At 36.6% G+C, this 25,123-nt stretch overlaps 1 protein-coding gene and 2 long non-coding RNA genes across 3 annotated transcripts in view; 1 reads left to right on the top strand and 2 right to left on the bottom strand.

Annotated features, from left to right (window-relative positions):
• Positions 1-25,123, bottom strand: part of LOC137490176 (uncharacterized) — a 331,069-nt gene that overhangs the window by 144,756 nt on the left and 161,190 nt on the right. The gene's annotated exons all lie outside the window — the stretch shown is intronic.
• The window catches only part of man2a1 (mannosidase, alpha, class 2A, member 1), a 178,848-nt gene that overhangs the window by 38,874 nt on the left and 114,851 nt on the right, over positions 1-25,123 (top strand). The window contains 2 exon segments of the mRNA NM_001110027.3: positions 11,740-11,867; positions 19,379-19,552. Of these exon segments, the coding sequence (NP_001103497.3) occupies positions 11,740-11,867; positions 19,379-19,552 (302 nt within the window).
• Positions 19,518-22,871, bottom strand: LOC147844423 (uncharacterized). Its single transcript, XR_015491903.1, has 3 exons — positions 20,903-22,871; positions 20,265-20,853; positions 19,518-20,135 (listed from the first exon to the last, which is right to left on the bottom strand). It is a non-coding gene; the product is annotated as an uncharacterized LOC147844423 (long non-coding RNA).

Raw genomic sequence — 25,123 nt, 5'->3', positions numbered from 1 at the left:
GATCCATCCTGAGCACCCTCAATCTCCCTCAATTATGCAATCTCCACACATAATTACCAACTAGCTACCCGGGACTCGAACCAGCGTCATTCTTGCTGTGAGGTGACAGTGCTAACCAGTGAGCCCCCGTGCTGCTTACATCCCTTCCAATAATTTTAAAGAATTTGATGTTTTGTGTTGCTTTTGAAAAAAAAAAACTGAGTGCATCTATTCAATTCTGTCTATTTCATTAGTAAATTTAAACAACAAATCTTCTTTAAAGGTGTTAAAGATCAGTGTAAAGATGATAAATGGAAGTGAGTAGCTGTTTTAACATGGAGGAAACTCAAACATTTCTACTGTGGCTGGGCGGTATGGGCAAAATATCATATCTTTGTATTTCTATGAGGAATATTGGTATATGATATCCATCCGTTATTTTCCCATAAATGGTTAATTGAGAGTTAAAGCCTTTATTAAAACTCTATTAAACATTTTTTGAGCAAAATATAATTCAAACACAGGAATTTCCCTCCCTGTTTACAAATAAAAAAAGCGGCACAATAAATAACAGCTGCACAAAATCTTTGATAAATAAAATACAGTACATGGGTTTTATCCTGCTTAACACTATACACAACTCTACTGTGCTGTTGTGCTAATAACAAAGTAAACAAAACCATAGAAAACAAAACTACATTGTCAGAGCAAAAAAGGAACACACCTAAATAGTATTGCAAAAAGTAATGTAGGATAGAAGAGAACCACATTGAATGTAAATACGAAACACAAAGTATTTTAAGTCACAATTACAGTTTTGTTGTAAGCAATCCTGTATACCACAGTTATGTGATTTACAAACAACTATTGAATCAGCTGTATATTTTTTAGTTACACATTTACATGTATTTATTGTGCACAATTATTAAACAGTGCACTGAATCGAAGATATCTAAAGAGAAGTCTTTCACGCCATATAAAAAAATCCTACACTTTTTCTTTTGTTTTGACTAAACCTGTTTTACTAAATATTAAATAATTAGATGAAAACGAATAGACTATGAGAAGTAACAAAATTGTTTCAGAGTGCTGTGATGAAATGCTGGTTAAGCATATAAATGTAAACAGTCATTATAGCAGAGCAGAACGCAGAGCTAAATGTGTTATAATCTATCTATCTATATCTATCTATCTATCTATCTATCTATCTATCTATCTATCTATCTATCTATCTATCTATCTATCTATCTATCTATCTATCTATCTATCTATCTATCTATCTATCTATCTATCTATCTATCTATCTATCTATCTATTTATCTATCTATCTGTCTGTCTGTCTGTCTGTCTGTCTGTCTGTCTGTCTGTCTGTCTGTCTGTCTGTCTGTCTGTCTGTCTGTCTGTCTGTCTGTCTGTCTGTCTGTCTGTCTGTCTGTCTGTCTGTCTGTCTGTCTGTCTGTCTGTCTGTCTGTGTCTGTCTGTCTATCTGCATATTATATTAGATTAGTTTAATACTTTACATATAAACATCATAAAGAGCAGAAAAAATACCAGAATGATGTAAAAAATAAAAATAAAACTGCCTTTTTATGTCAAATAGTAATAACACAAACCAATTAGAATAGACTGTAAAGAGATAAAACACAGTTTGCTTAATTTTAGACTGTTTTGTGCTTGCTCTGGCTCTAGAATGAATCTTTCTAATAGTCGCGCTGGTGAAACTAACTTTCTCAGTTGGATGCACACCAACTTGCCTCTCGGCACAATGCCTTCCTCAGTGTATGATTCGAATTGTTATGTGTATTCGAAATGTTCTTTGGTCTTAAAATTATGACATATTTGTATCTTGGCTCACTTTGGTCCCAATTTCAGCAATTATATAATTGTTTGTGCACGTCACGTTCAAGAGCCAGCTGGGTCAGTTGGCATTTCTGTTTAGAGTTTGCATGTTCTCTCCGTGTTCACATGGGTTTCCTCTGGGTGCTCTGGTTTCCCCCACAGTCCAAAGACATGTGCTATAGGTAAACTGAATAAGCTAAATTGACCGGACCGCAGTGTATGTGTGTATATGTAAGAAGGTATGGGTGTTTCCCAGTGGTGGGTTGCGGCTGGAAGGGCATCCGCTGCTTAAAACAAATGCTAGATAAGTTAGCGGTTCATTCCGCTGTGGCGACCCCTGATTAACAAAGGGACTAAGCCGAAAAGAAAATGAATGAATAAATCATTTTTTGGATGACTCCAACATTTTTCAAAATATCTTATTTGTTTAGTAAAAGAAAGAAACTCGTAAAAGATTGGAACCACTTGAAAGTGAATAAAGTATGAGTACATTTAGACAGATGGCAGACTAACCCTTTAAGCTACTGCAGTTCTCCAGTCACATCATAGACTTCAGTGTATGTACTGTATGTTATTATGCATTATCTCATTTCTTTCCCAGCTGTTTATGTTCACACTCAAAACCAACTGCATGTATCTGAACTTTGTGTGTTTTTGATCTATTTTTGTGTGTATTTGACAGCGTACAAGCAATTAGACAAGCAATTAACAAAATTTCTTTGCTTCCACTCAAAAAAAAAAAAAAAAAAGGGGAGAAAAACATAGCATGGCAAAATATCTGATCTGTGGGGTATTTTTAGCTGAAGCTTCACAGACTCATTTTGGGCCATGAGACTTTACTTAATAGGTCACCTTTAAATAAATCTGTCATGAAAACACTGTGTAAATGTTTGCTTTGTTCACTTGTTTTTTCTCATGCTGTACTGAATGTCAAACAGCTTTCAAAATGTCTTCATGTGTTTGATTTGAAACCATAGATAATCAATTTTATTCCCTGTAGTCATCAGAACATGCCACACATGACAGCAGAGTCAACACAGGAGAGGATAGGCTCTAAATGCATATCAAACAGACGGCCATGCTCGTTGTTGTTCTAGCCATGGGAAAAGAGACACAAATGTCATGTGGAAGTGTAATAAGCATTTCCGCTGTGGCTTTGAATTCCAATTAGAGCATCTTTTTCAAAACGGCCTGAGGTGAAGGCTGAAGCCAAATGAAAAATACAACGCCAATATTTTTTCACTATTGATTTGATGCACTGAAATAGTTTGAAGCAAACAAGTCCTATTCTTTTTGAACATTTGCACCCTTCCCCCCCCTCCTCGCCTAACCCCCATTTATTTCCAGGATGGCCTTGGCTGACTCCAAATCAAGATTTTTGGCAGGCATGAGCAGGTTTTATTTCATTTTATATCAGCCGAATCAAGGTCTAGCATAATGATTCAATTTCTTTTACTGCCACATACATGGAGGTGTATCTTCAGGATAAATCAAGTTGTCTGTGCTTGGGAGTCTGCCTTTTGCGTTACTGAAAATGGAAACTGGAGATAAGTCCATAAATTCTAATATGTGCTGGCATGTATTCGTTTAATTTACACTATTGCGAATGAGACTTTTCTGATATTCCATTTGGCAATCAAAAAGCATGTCAACACATTTTTAACTTCATTTAACCTTACCTCAGCCTCAATTTTATGAACATTTCACTTGATATTGGAAACAGTTAGTTTTAGACGTATCTTTTCAAGAAGGTAAACCTGTATACTACATAATATGACTTAAAGTGCCATGAAAGCCCCCTCTTTCGGTTCATGTCCACCTCAGAATTTTTTCAAAAATTGCTTCATGATGGGCGTGGAGCTCGGCGAGCAGAGGGAAGAGTGGGCATGGCCAGCGGAGCAGGGGAAAAAAAGAGGAGTGAACAACTGTTGTCAGTTGGCTCACAAAATAAGACACAAACCGTGAGGATACGCATGATTTTATACTTTACAAAGAAAAAATTGAAAGAAAAAAACAGTAATTTAATATCTTGAGTACATATGTTATTCGTAATTTCATATACACATGACCACAATTTGTTATATCATTATTAAGAAGACTATGTAAACACTATAAATGAGGAGGACTTCTCCTCCTGAATCCCCGGGTCTGGTTGCTGACATAGTGGATAGTAGTGCAGAAGGTCTCTTGCCCTGTCTATTCCAACCATTAAGCCTGCCAGTAATCTGAAGGATTTTAAACATAGGGGAACACAGCAGCATGGATATAGGCGATGTGTCCGAATGGTAAAGAAATCAACTGATAAAAGACAAAAATCACCATTCTCCAATTCTCGTACAGCTCTCTCGACAAAAATGCTTGCTGCAAACCAACAGCTTTGTTTTATCAGGCCTGACCGCAAAGCAGCGAAACACATGCAACAAACCCTGTGAATCATGGAAACAAACACATGAACCTTTAAAGGGTCACGAAACACCAGAACACATTTTTTGAGCTGTTGACAGTCGTATATGTGTCCCAGACTGCTAAAAACACTATTAGGACACCTATATTTCACTAAAAAGTGTAAATTGGTTGTTTTTGCGTTATTTCAAGTAAATTCGTACTTCCGGTTTGAAACAAATTTTTAAAGCTGCGTCACGGTCATGACATAATAGCGTTGTATTCCAGCGTGCAGACTGGGCGTCTGTGCCAGAGTGAGTCTTATTACGTCTTACAGTGTGATGCATTAACGCATGAGTAAGGCTTGGTTTAAACCAATCAGCTTGCTCTATTGTGCAACTTCATTAATATTCATTACTGTCAAAGTGTTTAGAAGACACTTACACCACGTTGTGTTGGCAAAACAAGTGTGAAGTGTTGCTTTTATAGTTTGCTGCAGTTAAGTTTTATTTTCATTTTCTCTCTGTGAGAGCTCAGACTCCCGTATGGATTAGCAGTGTACGCGACGCTCGACAACAATAACTTGCGTGTCTAAGGAGGAACATTGTTTATCTGAGAGCTGTTCTCATCTGCAAACACTGAGATCCGTATTCGCTTGTAGTATTCTCTTAATAAAGACACGGCTCTAATTGCTGGTGATTGTCCTGTCTCTACAGATTTGGTAAGTGAGCGACCAGTGCTCTTTGTTTATTCAGTTTTTTCGTATCGAACTAAGTTAAGCACTGAGTGTAAACATGTTAGCACCACAACCAAACTTTAACCTCGTGCAGGGTTTTCACCGCATTAAGTGACCGGAATAACACACGCGGCTTTCTGACGCTACCTGCCGTGTGCATCTAAGTTTCCAGGAAATGCGGAGGTTTTATTCTCTCATTCGCCGTGCGGTATCAAACATTGCATGAAAAATACACGCTTATAGCAGTTCCTCGAATCAAATATCTCGTTAGTCGCGAGGGGCATGAATGAATTCCCTGAATGAAAGAGCCAAACTGCAGTTAAAGTCCACCATTTAATAATTTGGCAAATAATTTGACTACAGATGTTCATGTAGGTTAAACACCATCACTTTCTACTGTGTGTGTATGTGTGTATTTTGACTCTGAAACTCGCGCGTGCGCAAATAGACACTTCCACACCATCCCACTTTTCTTCCTCCGACACTCCCCCCCTAAACAGAGCTAGACACACCCACTTTTCTGACTTTTTAAAAGTAGAGGTGTGAAAACACCCTGCTGAAACGAGAGGGTTTCATGGCCCTTTAAAGGGGACCTATTTTGCAAAAATCCCTTTTATAAGGGGTTTAAACACAGTTGGGTGACAACAGTGCATCAATATACCCAGCTTTTAATGGTAAAAGTTAGATTAGTAGTATTTTTTTATAACCACACTTCATAGAAATACTTTGATTTGATTTGTTGTTTTTGAATCTGCCACTATGCTGACACATAAGCATTTGTAGCCCTGCTCCCTTTAAAAAACTGGATCACAATCTCTTTTGAATTTAATTTTCGTCAGAATTTTTGCAGGTAAATAAAATTAATGCGACATCATGTTGTGTCAATCACATGACATGTGAACATGCAGATCCTTGTCAATGGCCCAGCCATTGAATGTCAGAATGTCAACTGGCCTGTTAATTTCATCTTTGTACTTTTTAATTGCGTTTTTTTTGCATCCAAAAATATCGCTTTAAGGGGCGTTTTGGCAATTCAGAGGTGCCGTACTTGATAGGGATGCATCACTACAGTTAGCCAACGGTTCAATGCATACCTCGGTTTTTGAACACGGTTTTCGGTTCGGTTTGGTTCTCATGGCTTGACACGTGTGTTTTTTTATTCTATAGGCAATAGGAACAGTAAGGGGTTAAGGAGTGTAGGGATAATTGGATTTATCAAATATTAAAATCAATATTTAGGTATTGATATTAATATTTTAGCCTCACGTGGGGGCACCAATTAATGTAGAAATAACGGATAAATAACTCCTTTTAACGGGGCACCAGACAGCTTTCCACTGTCAAAATAACTAACAATAAAATATTGTTAATTAAATTATACAAATGAGGAGTTTAATATCTGGCCAAATCTGAAGGATTATGAGATTGTTTGACTTGTAGAGCCTTTTTCTGTATTATCAACACAATGAAGACACAATTGTAAGAAATGTGTATTTATTAACAAAATAGTAATCAAGGGTAACTACAATTACTAAATGTACAATAAATGAAGTGCATAGGCGAGTGATGAAGGTGATTAAGTTAAGGTAAAGTAAACCTTATTCTACAATAACAAAGAACTGAGGAAGGCTTTGTTATTAATGAATATCAGTTATAAACATCTAATTAATTAGAATATTTTACACTGAAACACACTATGCCAAGGTCTAATTTAGAGGGTTGGAAAGTGGAATATTTACGTTTCTGCCTTTAATGCAGTGGTTGGAAGAAGTTGGATCTTCCTGCAGATCTTGAAGCATGAAACGAGCAGACTTTACTCCCTTGAGCATTGAGAAGAAGAAATCTATAGTTTCTGGAACACGCAGACAGGAGATTGGTGGTTTCTGGAGGTGGTGGTTTGATGTCGGGGACACGCTGATGTCTTTATCCTTGAGCGTAGAAATCTGTAGATTCTGGAACACGCAGAATTTTGAGATTTCTGGAGGTGGTGGTCTGATGTCGGGGACACGCCGACGTCTTTATCCTCAAATGTAGAAATCTGTATATTCTGGAACATGCAGAAACTGAAGATTTCTGGAGGTGGTGGTTCGATGTCGGGGACATGTTGACGTCTTTTCTTTGAAGTTAAAGTTCCTGGAAATCTGGGACACGCGGATTTCTGGAGGTGGTTGTCTTGAAGATATGATTTCAGGCGCCTTGGAAAAAGCACTGTGAATCCAATTACCAATTCCTTGCTGGAACACGCAGCAAAAGTTCTGATATCTAGGACAGAACCCCGCAAACCGCCCTGAACCACCCTGAACCACACTTTTACCACTCTTTGGCCACACTTGACCACACTTTTTGACACATCAACTTTCTCTTTGTTTAAGAGAATGTCTTTTAATACTTTCTCTGGAAGGCGGGATTGAAGGATGTCACCTTTCAAATCCAGCATTGTGATTGGATGATCCTGTGAGTTGGTCACTGGGAGGTGTCATCCATAATGTGGCCTGCATTTGCATAGTCATAGTCCACCGGTTAACTATTATAATATTTAAGAGTCTTAAATATTTTCCTATGCATAATTCACTTTCCAAACCACATCTAATTTACCCAAGGCGTTATTTGCAATAGATAGAGTCTAAACATCGCTATTTAATGTTGATCTTTACTCAAGCATTCATATATAAACCTTTAAAAGCAAAGTTTTATACAGTGGAGTATTTGAAGCAGTGCATATTAAATATATACATGATCAATTGAATCTACAGGTATATGAAGTGAAAGTTTCCATTTGTGTCTCTTTTGTGAAATGTTTTCTGATCCATGTGTCTCTGTGTTTGAGACAATGTCGAAGGTTGATTGGATCAAGAAGCGGTTTTGCAAGTTCTGGGCTCTTAACACCTTTGTCTTTCAGATAAACAAAAGACAGATGGTCACTGCTTAAATTGCCACTTTCTGATGAGCTTAAGAAAAGGGTTGACTGTTGCCTCACTTTGCCGGCGTTTCTTTGTACTGTTGCCTCAGCCTCACTTCACCGCCACTCATAATGTTAAAGTGTAGAATGATGGTCAAGCGCCCCCTAACTTTAGAGCATAGTGATTGGATATTTACTCGTGGGGAGGAGTTTCTTTATCTCAGCTCATGGATTTAGAGGCACACACAGTTAATTCAGGCAGATATGAAACACATAAATAATTTAAATGCATAACCGAGAAAACCACAATTTACAAGCGCGTATTGAACCGTGGATGTTGTGTTGTACGGTTTAATATTATATTGAAAACTGTGGCTTCCCTAGTACTTGAGAAATGCAAAATTCAGAATGCTGACACTTGGAGCACACAGAACTTCATGAACAATTTGTGTAACAGACATTGTATTTGATTTTTAAACTTTAAGTTTAGCAATTTACGCATCCAAAAATAGCGTTTTAAGAGCGGTTTTAACAATTTAGAGCAACTGTAGAAGTGAAAGCCAAAAATCAGGATGCTGTCACTCAGAGCACAGCGCACTTCATGACAAACAAAGCATGTCACATAAAGACAGAATGTGCCAGATATAGAGAACCACTGTTGTAGAGTACCATGTGCTGGTACCTTTCCCATGCCAATGTTTGACCAGTATGTGCATTTTTATGCCAGACTTTGTTCAGGATGAATAAATTCACATAAATTTGTTCTTTCTATGGCTGCAGTATAGCAAGCAATCCCACGCAGCTCTTTGATAAGGTAACAAATTCTCAGTTCTTTCCATGCCATGTATTGGATCTTTGGTGTTTTATTCGGACATGAAAAAAACAGATATGAAAATTTCAGACTTCAGTGTGCAAAGACCTTCTGACGAAATTGAATTTGGTTTTTGATTTTAATGAAGGATCTAATCGCTGCTGCCCTGTGGTTCATTCTGTTGGCCAGAGAGAATAGCAGACCATTTTTCAAAGTAATTTTGAAAGTTTCTGTCAGTTCCATGCTGAGCTGGTGCTCTTTTGGATTTGCTACCGCTGCTCTTATTACTGGCCTCCAGAGGGCCGCGCTATACGATTTGGAGCTGAAATATTCAGCATTACAGAGAAAAGCTGCTGACTGGCAATCAGGCCTGGAGAACTCTACTTCTAATAAGGGATGCCGTTACCCAAGGTGTCTGCTGTCTGTTCAAGAAAATAATTAGTTTGCTGCAGCAAAGCTCAATAAACCTAGAAAAAAAGTGTTCGTTACTATGTGTAATTCTGCATATGTGGAGAAAGTGCTTTGTTGTGAAAACCCTGGAGAAATGTTGTCTATGATGTAGCAGCGGTGAAACATTTCTAGCTCCTCTGTCATCTTCAAAGGTTTGCCTATGTTAGACTTAAAAATCGACCTATGTTCCTGTTGTTATTGTGCATCTTCATATTCTGTAATCAAACAGCCTTAACACGACAGATGGAGCATTTTCAACTCTAAACAGACAAATCAGAACTTTTCACCCTTGATTTATTTTCAAACTTCGATTTCTATGACCCAGTCAACATCAAGTAGGGAATTAGCCAATACAAAGCCATACAAAAAAAAATTATTGAAACTAAGTTGCAAATTTATAAACGTGCATGTTTGAACTAAAACTTGAAAACAAATGAGTGTAAAAAGTGACTTATTGATATTATTGATAGAACTAATAGCTAACTAGAAGACACACAGTGTCAAAATACATTAATATTAGGTTAAATTTAGGTCACAAGTGTCTAAGGGCAATGTTATTTTGATGTCCAACATCGACTTCAAATTACATTGATAATTTGTTGATTGTAGGTTGTGTTGGAAAGTGACCAAAATTCAAATAATGACTTATTCGTCAGGTATGGCAACTAAAACCCAACGTCTGATAGATGTAAAATTGCTAACATCCACAAAACGTCAAGCTGTAACACATTAGATGTTGATATTTTGTTGTTTTTAGGTTGCTTTGGAAAGTAACAAAAATGCAACATCTATTGGACGTTGGACATTGACATCAGCCTGATGTTGGGTTCTGACGTCAACCTGATTTCCATTTCCAAACAAAATGTAACATCTCATGACGTTGGGGTGCAGCAACAGTCTGACGTCATGTTGACATGCTGTGCTTGCTGGGTAACTATTAAAAAGTTCCCTCAAAAGTTGTTGCAAATTGTCCTTGATTTAACAAAAACTAGGAAATCATATAACAGTTCAACTAAAGTTAGACTCAATGTTAAAGCAAAACTAACTGAGTTCACACTGCACGATTTTAACTCTTATTTTTTCTCTCTGATGAGTTTTGTGTAATCTTCATTTTCCTGAAATTGAAGGCAAATCAACGTGAAAATCATGCAGTCTAAATTTTAGGAAAGACTCTTTCAAAGAGAATCACTGACTTGTCGCTGATACTTGTGAAATATTTGACATGTTCAAAAACCTTGACCCGTCGATAATTTAAAATCCTGCTGTTTGAAAGTGAGACAGGACAATGGGGAGTTTGGCGAGGAGTTAGGCCACAATATCCGGTGCATGGATCAGGTTTGGAGAAAGAGAACAGTCAATGTTCTTACTACAATGTTAGACCCAATAAATAATGGAAAGTTTGGAAAACTTTGAAAGGAGCATCCTTGCTGTTTTATTGTTTTGTCTTACCTGTAGCCTACCACAACATCTCCAGTCTTGCACTAGAACTTTTTTTTTAACTGTTCTCATGTGGATTTTGTTCTGAAAAGTGAATTGATCCTAATTGTGTAATTTTGGTGACATATTGTGGTCTTTTCAAAAGAACGTGGAGCTAATAATTCCTATGTGTGAAGGTAGAATGTTAATCAAATTGTTGATTTTATGATGTGTGACTATAAAAATATTAAATGAATAAGCTTTGACCATTAGAAGCTGGTTATATTCAGAGACTAGTGCCACATAACTCTGTTTAACTCTTTATAAAAGTATTTTTTGCGTAATGGGTCCTTCTCTACTTTAAGTAAAAGTAGAAAAGTAAATCACAGCATAATTTTTGAGTGTATGATGATATGACAAGTATTTACACAAACATTTGTTTTCCCTAAAAGTATTTCATACTACCTAGCTATCACTGATGTCAATAACTGTTTACCAGATTGATGTAAAATGCTGTTATGAATTCCAGTAAGTGACAATGTCATTTTATAAATAGAGTCCTGCATTTGTGCCCGACTTTTTGGCCAAACTTTTTTTATGCCCTTAGGGCCGGGCTTTGGGCCAATTTTCACGTCATAACTAGCATGGCTACTAGTGTAGTGTGGCTACTAGTGTAGTGTAGTACTAGTGTGGGCTACACCCACCCAGTTTTTTTTTCCCACCAATTTTTTCTCCACCATCACATCCCTTCCGTGTCTCCGTAGTATTAAATAGAAACATAATACACATTTGCATTTCGGCTTTGTTTTCAAAGAAAATAAAATGTTTTTTACATGGAGATGGTAAAGGTAACTGTGCACCTTTTTTCAAGAGTTTACCCTGTAAATTTTAACTAGCGTAAATGAATTGGAAAAAATACCCGTAAGATTTTTAATTTTTTATTAGGGGAACAAATTAGAACAAAGCAGCCTTCCTCAAACTAAATCTAAAACACGACCATATGCAGGGCTTTATGAAAATCTATTGATGGTGGTATATTTTTAGCTGCTGTTAATAAAATGAAATGCTTTTCATGATGCATTCAATTCCTGATGCATCAAATCCTTACAATATGACAGTTCATGCATGCAGTTTCATGTTGACTTAAAGATTTTTCTCTCTTTTCTTCTTTTTCATTGACTCTCTCTCTCTCTCTTTTTCTCTCTCTCCCTCTCTGTCTCTGTGCAGGCTGGTAGAGAACGGTCAGCTGGAGGTGGCTACAGGAGGCTGGGTGATGCCAGATGAAGCCAACGCGCACTACTTTGCAATGATAGATCAGTTAGTTGAAGGCCACCAATGGTTGGAGAGAAATTTGGGTATGTAAATCATTTTGGGTTATGTAGGAATGCTTCTCATCAATTTTCTGTTTGCTTGAAATAAAACAAACGGTTGATATTGCCACATTTAATCTAAGACGGCAGACACATTTAATTTTTTTTTTAATCTCATAACTGTATAACATCTATAGTCAAAGACAAAAAGGCCATTTCAAGCATCTAAGCAATAAAAGCGTATTACAGCTGTAATCCTCCATCCTCTTAAATTATATTTTGTACTGTTAAATGTTAAAATAATGTCCGGTTCAGCCAAAATAATCATATATTTTAAGCCTATTATTAAAAAAGAAAATGTCCATTAATTAATTATGCTTAACACAGATGAGTGGGATTGACAAACCAACTGTAGAATTACTCTTTGCTCTAAATTCTCAGAGCACGAAAACAGTTCCCTTGTATAATTAGCACTTACTTGTGTATTGTAATGTAAATATAATGTGTATTTATTTATAATGCGCATATCATGTATACACCCAAAACGCTTCTCAATCATGAGGAGGGGGTCTCTCCACATCACCACCAGTGTGCAGCTTCTATTTGTATAATGCGGTGGCAGCCACAGGACAGCAACACCAGTGCGCTCACCACACAGCAGTGTGGAGTGGAAAGACAGTAATAGTCAGTTTGGTGGATAGGGATGATTGTATTGCCCTTTTGTGTTGAATCACTGAATACCTCCTTAATTGTAAGTTGATTTTGGACAAAAGCATCTACTGAAGCAGTGTTTCTCAACCACACTTTTGGGGGACCCCCAACACTGCATGCTTTGGATGTCTCCTTTGTTACACCCATTACAGGTCTTTCAGTCTCTGCTATTGAGCTGATGATCTGAATCAGGAGTGTTTGGTTAAGGAGACAGGGAAAATATGCAGAGCTGGTGGTCCTCCAGGAACGTGGTTGAGAAACACTGGGCTAAACGAATAAGTGTAAATAAAACACTGATTTACAGAAGACAATCAGCCAGAAAGTTTAAATGCCAACAAGATCTTGTCAGGCACATTTACAACAGCAATTTATTTGATCACTCTATTAAGGAATTACAGGTTGACTCCAAAATTCTAATCAAATCTTTATACTTATCTTGTTCTTTATATTTCATACCACCAGGTTTTACACATTAGTCAGGAATATAATGATATTGTATTTGTGACGCATTACTTTTTAACTTGTATAAAATATACAGTTGAATTCAGAATTATTAGCCATCCTGTTTAATTTTAATTATTTCATATTTTCCCCCAATTTCTGTTTAATGAAGAAAATATTTTTTCTGCACATTTATTAACATAATTGTTTTAATAACTCATTTCTAATAACTGATTTTTTATCTTTGCTGTGATGACAGTAAATAATTATATACTAGTTATTTTTCAAGATAAAGCTTAAAGTGACATTTAAAGGCTTATCTAGTTTAACAAATTAATTAGTCAAGTAATTAGTCAAATCATTGTATAACAGTGGTTTGTTCTGTTGCCAAAAATATTGCTTAAGTAGATTACTAATATTGATCTTAAAATGATAAAATAAAGTAAAACTGCTTTTATTCTAGCAGAAATAATACATCATTAAAATAAAAACATCAAAATATAAAGCATAACATGTACAAAGTACTATTTAAATGTTCTTGCTTCATTAAACATATAATAAATAAACACTAATTATTGCTCAGGAGAACTAATTATTTTGCCCTCAACTTTATATAAAGAATAATTGTATGGATTTAACCTTTGATGTGTATATAGAGAATTTTATATAAAGCAGACATGCCATAACTAGAGCCTGCCGGCCACAGTTGGCCCATCGTAACATTTGATTTGGTCTGCCATCCCATCTGAGCAGAGTAGGAAAATGATCGGTGTGGTTAAGAGATTGTCAATTCAAATTTAATGTAGCCCTTTGTGTATTTGTTTGATTTATTGGTATATTATCAAGAGGCAATACCCACTGAAATTAAATGTTTCAATTAAAAGGTGTAAATTAGTCAGACTCTGTTTTAATGTACATACTGTCACCTGACACTGCCAAGATTTTAGTGAGCAAATCAAGTCAAAGGCATTGACCTACTTAGTTTTTTATTGCTATAAGCAAGCATTTTAATAGTTTTACTGCATATAACAAATTAAAGTAATATTTTCCATTTATTTAAAAAAAATTTGAAAGCTTTAATTTAAAACAGTTTGGTAAATTTACCTTCGGCTCACAGCTTCAATGGTATTTGGTTTTTGGCCATTCATACAAAGAGGTTGGGGCATCCCTGAAATAAAGAAACCCATAGGTCTGTTTTACCAGTCAAAAATGGACTACAGTATTTAAATATAGTCAGTGACAGAGTGCAAACATACTTATGCCATAGTCCCACTGCACTTTTCGCCCCATAGACTTCTAGTCACATGCAAGCGAATGCTTCAAACTGGAAACGTAAGCTCGTGCGACAGTTTTCACAGTTCGATACATTGCAAAGTTCAAAGTTGGTGAACTTTGACATGCAAAATCGCATCACATGGCTGCGTGAGACCTATTGAAGATCAAAACCTGACCTCTGTGTACAGAAATGTAAAATATAGCTTGCTTTTTTAAATGTCTAATCATCTTGTTTAATCCCGCCACTTTTTGCAGCGGTTTACATCATAATTTCGCATGCTCCAACTCCAGTGTGACCGCGGCATTAGAGTTTTGTTCTATAACTAAACAAACATGCTAATCAGTGTCTTGAAGATCACTAGAAAGCTAAACAGGCTGGTGTGTCTGATTAGGGTTGGAGCTAAACTTTGGTCATCGAGCCTCCATGGCCAAGTCTAACATAATTTTGCATATTCAAAGTCAAATTCATACATATATTTGCATTCTGGTTTCATCACTCCACTGTGCATTACAAAACAGAACTAATTTCTATTCAAGTCCACCATCTCGAGTCAATTTCAAATGTCTATTTTCCAAATGATTAAAAGTACATTTTAAACCATATCTCTTAAACAAAGTAATAATTGCAAGCATTCATTTAATTTAATTTGGCTTTAACTTTTAGAGTAGTGTCATATTTTGAGATGTGTATTAGATCGTTACTTGAGTGTATTGTTAAACCCCTTCTGTGTACTCTTCAAGGTCTTATGAAATCAAAATTTACCATTTTTTTTTTCTAGCACACACTAGCTATGTTTCTATCCAAAAATGTGAATTAATTTTATGCACAAAACTGGAGTATCGCGTAAAAGGCATGCAAATAAAGCAGCGTTTCCATCCAGCGAGTCAAAGCAAACAAAATCGTCACTTCCTGATTATCTGGTGCTAAATATGAAAAGTAAAAACAGAATTTGCTGCAGTAGGAAAAGCGGCGTGAATCTTGACTTGCGCCTCCAAGGCAATCCTGACATGCTGTGAATATGCGGTGGCTTTGAAGGCATGAAACGCGGAGCACAGTTACTGTTGTATACTCTGTAGGTCATTAATAATATAATAACACTAATACTGAAATGGTTCAGACATTTTAGAATGATTGAAACAACATTTCAGATTTTTTACAATGCGCACAGCCTGCTGGTTTATCCATTCACACACATTTTTTTTCATCACAAGATCTTTTACAAAACCACATGACCTTTTTTAATGCGCACACTGGAATTTGTTCAATAAAAGTGTTTCCATCGTAGTTTATGTGCATCTTTTCTTACCGAATAAAAAGTTTATCCCACTCAGGTATGCACATATGTTTTATTTATGCGCATTTTCAAAATATATACGCATCTTGGCGTTTCCATCATGGTTTATGCGCATTTTGGATAGCTGGATGGAAAACAAAGCTACTGTTATTATTTTAGGTTTACAATTAATTCAAGATTAAGTTAATCCACTAAAAAAAAATCTTTAATCAGAATCTGACCACTTTACACCCATGTTTGGAGTTGTGGTCCTTCTGTTGACGTCAGTTTGACAGCTTCAACCACAATATTCTAAACCACACACCTTATACCATTAGTTTGCTATGAGGGAATTATGTGCAAAAAGAAATCCCCACCTTCTGCTCAATATTCATTTCAGTGGGCTATATATACACAGTTAGTGTGTTTTAGCCAATGATAAACTTCCAGCGAAAGGTTAATGTGACTACTATTAATTTTATAAGGTTTCTTTTACAGTATTGATGTTGTAAAGTAATTAAAATACAATCAGTAGAATAGACTCAGGTATTTATTTTGTTTTTCAAGTTATGGTTGGGTGATGTTGACCAATTTGGCATAGTACGATGTCTAATGTGAAACATTGCGATTCACGATGGCATCACCGTCATAGGCAGAGGTGAATTTATTATTTATGAATAATTAATTAATTGATAAGCAATTAATTATTTGTAGCCTACAGTTTCAACTATCTGACCCGCATGGTCTTTATTTTAACCATAACCAAATCATGAATAAATAAATAAAGATAAGTTACACACAAATTATTTCACTAAAATTACTAAGAACATGCATGAAAGCAGAAGATTGAAGCAGTGTAGTGACGCTGTAACACGTTACCTGATAAATTCAAAAGACAGAAGAGTCATTAGATCGAGACAAGATGAATTAAATATAACGTTTAACGACTATAGTGAGACACAATCCAGCTGTACATCCTTAATAAACTGTCCAACATGCTCTGCTCTTAAAGGCTTTTGTGCTCAAAGCACCTGCTGACTGCTGGGGCTCAGCTAGGACACAGACCTGGGCGTACACTGCAGCACATGACAGAGTATGTGTGTGGCGGGGCGGAGGATTGTGGTGCCGGCTCAGCATCATAAAGTCTATCGCGATAGACATTGGCATCATCTACCGACCCAACCCGAGTTTAAGTGTAAAACAAGATGAAAAACTGTGTAAGCATGAGCGCTGTCAGTAGCAGCAGGTAAGCGCAGAAACTCCATTGAAAATACTGGGGTAAACTAAATAGTTAAATCTGTGTGCATAGAGCCTGTTGGAAGTACATCAACATTCTACAAAAAAAGTCTTCAGAACTTCTAGTTCACGTGGATTTTAACTTGGAAGTAAAGTCAGAAAGACAATAAAATGTTTAACTGAGAAAAAACTTTCCAGTTTTGCTGTAATTTAAGGGAACTGTGGGCGGTCCTAGATTGAACTGGGTAATAAAATCTAGTTTCAGACCAATTTAAATTCTGAATCAAGCTCTGCTTAATATGTAGGTCATGAAACCCAACCTTTTAAATGCAATACTGTAAGGAATTTTAGCTCCTCTACATGTTTATGCTTCCCATATTTGCTCAAATACCTTTGGGAGAATCTTTTTTTTTTTCAATGTTCATTATTAGTGTATTAAAACATGGAGCAAAGCCGTGGCTCTCATTACCACACTTTCACTCTACCATCTGCTCTCCTGATATCTCAGCTGTTGGTGGATCTGTTCTCAAATATAGATTGATCGGAGAGGCAAATACTACAGTAGTCTTTGGCTTTCAGACAACATCTGTTTTTTTTTTGCTGTTAATGCCCTGCAACCGGTATTGCATTTGTGAGAACTGCTGCTGCTGTAATACGGTTTGTTCATTCTCATGTGCTCATGAATAGAAACGCGGGTCTCTTCAAGGTACACGTGTCCTTATGTATGCATCTCCTGCGTTTCTCTGTTCTGCAGATTTCTTCTGTTGTAAATACCCTGCCGATTTCATTCCTAGTTTCATACTTAAAATGGGACTTTGCTGAAAGTCATTCCAGCCAGAAATGAAAATATTATGTTAATTTACGCACTATGACGCCATCCAAAATGTATATGTTGGTTAGTTTTTCTTCAGTAAAACTTTAAAGAAGATTTATTTTAGATGAAACTTTGGTCGTTGGTAATTCATAGAATATAAAAAGATTCAAAATGTGTATTCATAAACGGTGGTGCAGTGGGTAGCACAATCGCCTCTCAGCAAGAAGGTCGCTGGGTCAAGCCTCAGCTCGGTCACTTGGCATTTTTGTGTGGAGTTTGCATGTTCTCCCTGTGTTGGCGTAAGTTTCCTCCGGGTGCTCAGGTTTCCCCTACAAGTCCAAAGACATGCACTATAGGTGAATTTCTGTTGTGGCAACCCCTGGTTAATAAAGGGACTAAGCTGAAAAGAAAAGAAAATGAATGAATGAATGAATGTTATACAAATGTTTTGCAGAATATAACTATTTTCCAACTAAAAAAGGCTACATCTGTCTATTACATATAAATTCACAGAAGCAGAGTAGTTGTGTGTATATAAATATTTGGAATTGAATGTATATTGTGTAAACGAAAGAAGTTTAGATTTGTATGTTTGTACAACTGTACGTGCTTAAGAAACTTGGGCATTTTTAAATTATTTATGGTAAATTTAATTTTGGAAAGAATTGAAGTTAATTTGACCCATTCTTTAAAGAATTAAGAGTTTACAGTCATTTTTATTGTCTTTGGATTGAGATTTACATAGATTTTTAATTAAATTACTTATTTTATTTGTTTATTACTTCTTTTATATATATATATATATATATATATATATATATATATATATATATATATATATATATATATATATATATATACACTATATTTCAAGTCATTTAAATTACTTATTGAGTAACCAAGTTATTTTTTTCCTTAAAAGCAATTATAAAAGTGATTTAAATAAAATTTTAATGATGCAATTAGTAAATAATTACTTTTTGGAAGGAACTTACTGAGCACGTTGTTTTGTAGTCTTTGGTCAGCTCAAAAGAAAAGCATGTATTAGATTTTTTTTTTCTTATTTGTCCCCCCTCAACTTTATATTCATTTTCTTTGATACAGAAAAAAGGGACAATGGTAAAATGATGACCATGTATGTGCATTTATTCTAAACAACATACAGCTACATAAACAAAATAACAAAAAAAAAAAAAAAAAAAACACAAACACATGACATGGTCATCCAGATGAATATGCACAATAATATCATATGTAAAAAATAAAGTGCAAATAATAATAGTGAATAATCAAATAAAATAATATACAATATAAAGTTAATTTAATATACAATGGGAAGAATAGTGATAATTCCTGATGAGTAATGAATTCAGACATTTCACTTCATTTTACTTTAATAACCTAGAAGAGGACCCCAAGTTTTATAGAAGTCACCAGAAGCTTCTTTTATTGTTTGTCTGATTTTCTAAAGTTTAACAAAATTAATACAAAATTTAAAAAAATGTCTATAATCCACAAAGAATGGGTAGGGGTTTAGGCAATTTCCAATTTAATCAAATTAAAAGTCTTGCAAGACATATTTCTAAAGCTACTGCACAAGTCTTTTATTTGGTAATGTTGGGGGAGAAAAAGTTCTAAATTGAGCTGTAATAGCCAGAGGTTTGATGTGAATATTAGGAGATTTAGATAATATTTTAAAGATCTGTGGCAAATAATTAGTGGATTCTTTTGACACTACATTTTGCATAATGATTTTAGACATTTGTTCATTTGACCTAAAATCTTATACCCCCACTATTTGTTAGGTGTGAAACCCAAAACTGGCTGGGCTGTGGATCCATTTGGTCACACTGCGACTCAGGCTTACCTGCTGAAACTGGCCGGTCTGTCCAACATGCTGATCCAGAGAGTGCACTACTCAGTGAAGAAACACTTCTCCTCTCAGAAGACCCTGGAGTTCTTTTGGAGACAGAACTGGGGTGAGCAATTGATTGACCTTTTTATAATGTCCCAATCAAAATGCACAAGATTGGATTTTTTTGTCAGTATTAATATTTTTATGGCTTCTGACTATTAAATCAAATCAAAATTGAGATTTTATGACACTGTTTTTAAAGCAAGACACCACTAATTAAAGTGAATTAGACCGTTATCTGCTCAATCACAAGTATCAATTTATAAAAAAAGAGTTTTGATAATTTTCCTATTTAAAGCTTCTGTAGTTACATTGCGTACTAAGACTAAGCGAATGATAAGTTTATATTATCTAGGTCAGGGATTCTCAACCAGTGGGCCTCAGCGATCCTGCTGGTGGGCTGCAAGATTATTGTACTATAATTATTTAATTTCATTATTGATTACTTCGGACTCGGTGCAAAAAGAGCCTCACTGTAAAATACAGAATTATTTGTGGCTGCACTTCCAACCACAGCACTTCAACTAGAACTACATGCTGACCTGTATAAAGCAAACAGTCATGCAAATGTAAAGGTAATAATGATTACAGTTATAACCAGTTTGCACGTGCCTCACGTCTGCGACTCGTATCAGAGTCGCACATCTCTGTGCGACTCGGTGGTTCATCACTGGAAAACACCCAGAAACACTCAATCACACACATACACCACGGACAATTTAGCTTGCCCAATTCACCTACACAGCACTTTAGACTTGTGGGGGAAACCGGAATACCTGGAGGAAAACCTCATTCTTTACTTTTACTTTCACTCTCGTGGATAGGTAAATGTGTTGTACACACAGACAGTAGCCTACATAATTAATTTTGTTTGTTAAGCCAAAGATTTGTGTCAAAAATTGTCATGTTGGAAGCGTTTACACAGTTTGCTGTTTTAGGGGCGTGTTGCTTCACAGATTCGGCTTCCCGTCCATGGTAACAAGGGGGCGAAGCCAAGAGCTCCTACGCTCTGTGTTTGCAGCAGACAGGCTGACAGACAGAGAGCTAAGCTAAGCTAGGATGAGCATTCAGCCGTACATGTACGAGTCGGAGACAGACCAAGCAGAGAGTACAAAATCATTTGTGTTTTTGTAAAGTCTAGGTGTACAAGTGCCGAGCTAATAACCACACACACTGAATTAACTTTGACTGAAGCATCGAATGCATCACGACACGGCACACCAGACACTAAGTGACGTGGCAGAAATATGAAGTGTCCCGAAACTCCGCGCCACGCGTTCTAGAACTCCAAACACAATCCTCCACCAGGGCAAACACAATGGCGCAGCACCGAGCCGCTGACCTGAAGCTCCGCCGCATGCACCCCTACAGAAACCCGCGCCGAGCCGCTGACCTGAAGCTCCGCCGCGTGCACCCTGACAGAAACCCACGTCGATCTGCCGCGTGCAGCCCAACAGAAAGCAGCGCTGAGCTGCTGATCCGAAGCTCCGCTGCGTGCACCCGACAGAAACCCACGCCGCTCCGCCACGTGCAACCAGAAAGAAAGCCGTGCCGGGCCGCTGATCTGAAACTCCGCCGCGTGCACCCCGACAGAAACCATCGCCACTCCGCCGCATTCACCCCGACAGAATCCCATGCTGCTCCACTGCGTGCACCCTGACAGAAAGCCGTGCCGAGCCGCTGACCCGAAGCTCCGCCGCGTGCACCCCGACAGAAACCCACGCCGAGCCGCTGACCCAAAGCTCCGCCGCGTGCACCCCGACATAAACCCACGCCCAGATCTCCGAAATGCACAGCGCCGCGCAAAAGGTACAAGCAATAAATCCGATTACAGCGATAATGTGGAGAATATTGATCTTGTGTTGAGCCCAATGAGCTTTTCATCAAAAAATAGAGCAAGGGTGATACCGCTTTGACTCACACGCTAAAAATGGCGGACGTGCATCAAGAAACTGAGGATATGATCGTGACACAAGGCTGTCAATCAATATTGGTGGGCGGGGGGACCGCACTCCTACATAAAGTTGCGGTCGGTCTGAAAAACCGCTCCAATTGGTCCACCGTTTTTTTGTTGTTAAATTGAAAAAATGGACTGTGTGTGTTTATATCACCCTGATATGACGGTCTGTACACTATACTTGCACACATGTCTGTCCAAACAGCTTGAAAAGTAGATTTTTCACCGTAGGTGCCCTTTAATTAACTGATTTTTTTTACAATGTACTTGTATAATTGTGCTTGCTTCAGCCTTAATACGGCAGCAAAATCCTTGATCATTACACCAGAATGAGAGCATATTTCCTAGCCATATCCAGTGGTCTCAAGCAAGTGCAATGAAAGTGCCTTTTGCCAACGAACTCACTTTTTTTGGGCTTTTTTCACCTCAATGGGAACTGGTGCGGTCCTGAACAATGCTGATGGGTCTGCAGTCTGTGGATATCCATTTAGTGATGGAATCAGTTAGCTTTGCAGTTTTTTTGTTGACAGGCCTGCGCTTCTGCAATCATCCAGTGTTCTTTGATGAGCACGGCTGGGTGATGCTGTCTCTGCACTGGCATCTTTGCTAACATCCGCAGAAATGTGTTTGGCCCGAAGATGGTACTTTAGACTTGTTGTGAAGGACAGTTCATCACTAAAATAAGTGCACACACAACTTTACATTTATCCAAACTTCCATCTGGAAGCTTTTTAGAAGTAAACTTGCCATTCAGCACACTGGCCATTGTGTCTTGAGGCATCAAATCACTGGCGTTTGCTGTATTCTGTATTTTGCCTTATGAATGCAATGATGGCAAGAAGTTGAGTTCAGTCCTTATGAATGGATTAATTTAAGTTAAAGAAATATTAATTTGTTAAAATTTACAAAATAATTAAATGTGGTATCGATTAACATCGAAAACCCTAATATATATTGTTGAAAACTAAATGATTATTTTTCTTTTTTAAATATTTCTCAAGTGATATTTACAGATTAAGGAAATGTTCACAGCCTTTCCTATAAAAGTCTTATTTGGTTTTTTTTTGGCTAGTTTTCACTTTTGTTAAAAATATTATTTTAAGGTGAATATAATTAGCCCTTAAGCAATACATATTTTTTATTGTCCACAGAACAAACCATCATTTTACAATGGTTTGCCTAATTACCCTAACCTGCCTAGTTAATTATTAATCTAATTAAGCCTTTAAATGTTACTTTAAGCTGAATACTAGTATCTTTAAAAACATTTAGTAAATTATTATGTACTGTCATCATGGCAAAGATAAAAAAATGAGAAAACAGTATAGACTTCAACTGTATATACATGAGACCCTCCAGCATTTTATGATTCTGCGATTACTGAATTTAATTCAAAGTCAAGCAAATGTCGCAAAATTGTGCAATTAAAAAAAAAATTGCCACAGATTTCCAACATATTTTGGACAGTTGGGACGATGTTCAAATTTCCTGTATACCACAGAGTGCCATCTACCAAAGTCCCTTTAAGGCAAGTCATTTCACTCGGCGGCCATCTTTGGAACGGCTCTGTTTGAATGGGGAAACATCAAATTCTCCAAGACTACTTGCCAAGCTTACTATTACATTTTATATTATGATTAACCAATAAAATGAAACAACAACTGTCTATTTAGTTTCATTCCTAAATGTTTGCATGACACAAAATCTGCAGAAACTTAAGTCTGGTCCCAGCCCCTCTCCCGGAGAATTGTCATTCTATTGCGATTGCTGATTAAATGCTGTACTAGATGTTGGGCTTTATTCTTCATATATCGATCGCTGATTGGCTCCTGTATTAGAAGGCAGAGCTTTATTTACCATATTGACAGTTACACTTTTCCCCATTCAAAAGTAGACGAGTGACAGGTCTTTTGTATTCTAGAGTTTTTTTTATCTGCCTAGTTTTACGTTCAAAAACGTTACGGTAGTTGCGAATAGAATGTGCTCAAATTCTGGAAGGACTGATAGATTCATTCATTCATTTACTTCGACTTTTCGACTTCTACTTGTGACTTATCGTTGTCATGATTAATCATGATTGAGGTTTAACATAAGGTAGGGCAAGTCAGACACTAGAAAGATTTTTAATGGTTATGATGTGATGAGAAACTGTAGTGTGAGGTGACATGAATAAAGCCATTGATCCATTTAGACGGAAGTGACAAACTACCTGCTGTTTGTATCAGTTTTATACCTTCTCTAAGCTCAAATTTTGTCACTGTTTTGGAGCACACTAGCTCATAGATATTCTAAAAACAATACTGATTCTAACATCTAAAAAAAGTTATTTTAATTTCACTGGACCTTTAATTACTATACATGTAGCTGTCAAAATTACCCTATGCATTTCAGTGGTTGGTAATTTTTCTCGTGACTTTAAATATGCATGCCTCTGTTGCCTAGCAACTTCCTGCTAACAAAAAACATAACTTTCTGTTGACAAAAACATAGCTTTACTTCAGTTATGTCTAAACAGTAAATTTGGTGCCTTCTCCACTGCTTGTAAAATTGAAACTAGGAATGCAGCAATACCATTTTTTTGGAACCGATGTGATTACGATACCAAAAATCTGTGTATCGACCGATACAGATCCGATCTGGATACTGTGCCTTTTTTTTTTTTAAACATTATACACTTTCTGTAGTTCTGGTGATAAACTCAAATACTAAATCTTATTTAATAAAAATAACACGCCTATTGTATATGACAGACGACACAATCTTACTAAAAACATGATTATTGCTGTAAACTAGGCTACATTATTTAAGTATTCGTTATGTTTCCTTAAACTCCCTAAACAGCAGGTCTGGTCTTTTAAATCAAATATTAATATAAATAAAATAACCATTAAATATTCAGTTTCAGAGTAGCCTATATTAGGCTGAATAATGCTCTGTTAATGACAATTCATATTGCGCCTGTCAGTTTCCTTTTTATTCATTTAATTAGCTACTTTGACCACAATGAGCCAGGCTTTGCAAACTGTTCACAGTACTGAAAGTAGGAAGGATGAGAGAACAAACTCTTTGTGAGAATAATTTTACAGAGAAACAAACATTGCGTCACTGAGAGACAGTGAGCAGCCCTACATTATATGCGGAAACTTCCAAAACAGCAGCACAAAGGGAAGAAATCAGTGCAGTGAGAATCTGTTTAATGTATTATTGAGCCTTTTCTAATTTAAAATTTCTGGTAGGCCTAATTTGTGTGAAGAGCAGGTAATAACCCTCTCTTCTCCAGTGTTGTGAATGTGATCTGCTGATCTAACAGACACAGTGCAACATGATTTAGAAACAGCAATGAACTCCTTGTTGCAGGCCAAAATGAACCATTTTAATGCAGAACTAAATGCATTTCTCCACTAATTATGTAAACTACCTGGAACAAATAGTCTTAGAGAAAGATTTTCGTGTTGTCATAAACAAATATGACAAAAAGTTGAATTGTGAAAGAATGGAGAATGATTGACAGGAGCAGCGGAGGGAAGCGCTGAATTGAACATGAATTTAACCACTTGAATATTCATCTGTAATTCACATTAAACTATAGAATGGCTTCAGAACATTTGGGATATTGTAGGTCTACATGACATCTTTTCAGAGCCTTATAATAGGCTACCTTCATGGCTTTGTTGGCTT

The sequence above is a fragment of the Danio rerio genome, chromosome 5 (genome assembly GCF_052040795.2).
Source record: "Danio rerio strain M-AB ecotype USA chromosome 5, GRCz13ab, whole genome shotgun sequence".
In the NCBI taxonomy this organism is placed as follows: Eukaryota; Metazoa; Chordata; class Actinopteri; order Cypriniformes; family Danionidae; genus Danio; species Danio rerio.
This window is presented reverse-complemented; position numbering and strand designations above follow the sequence as displayed.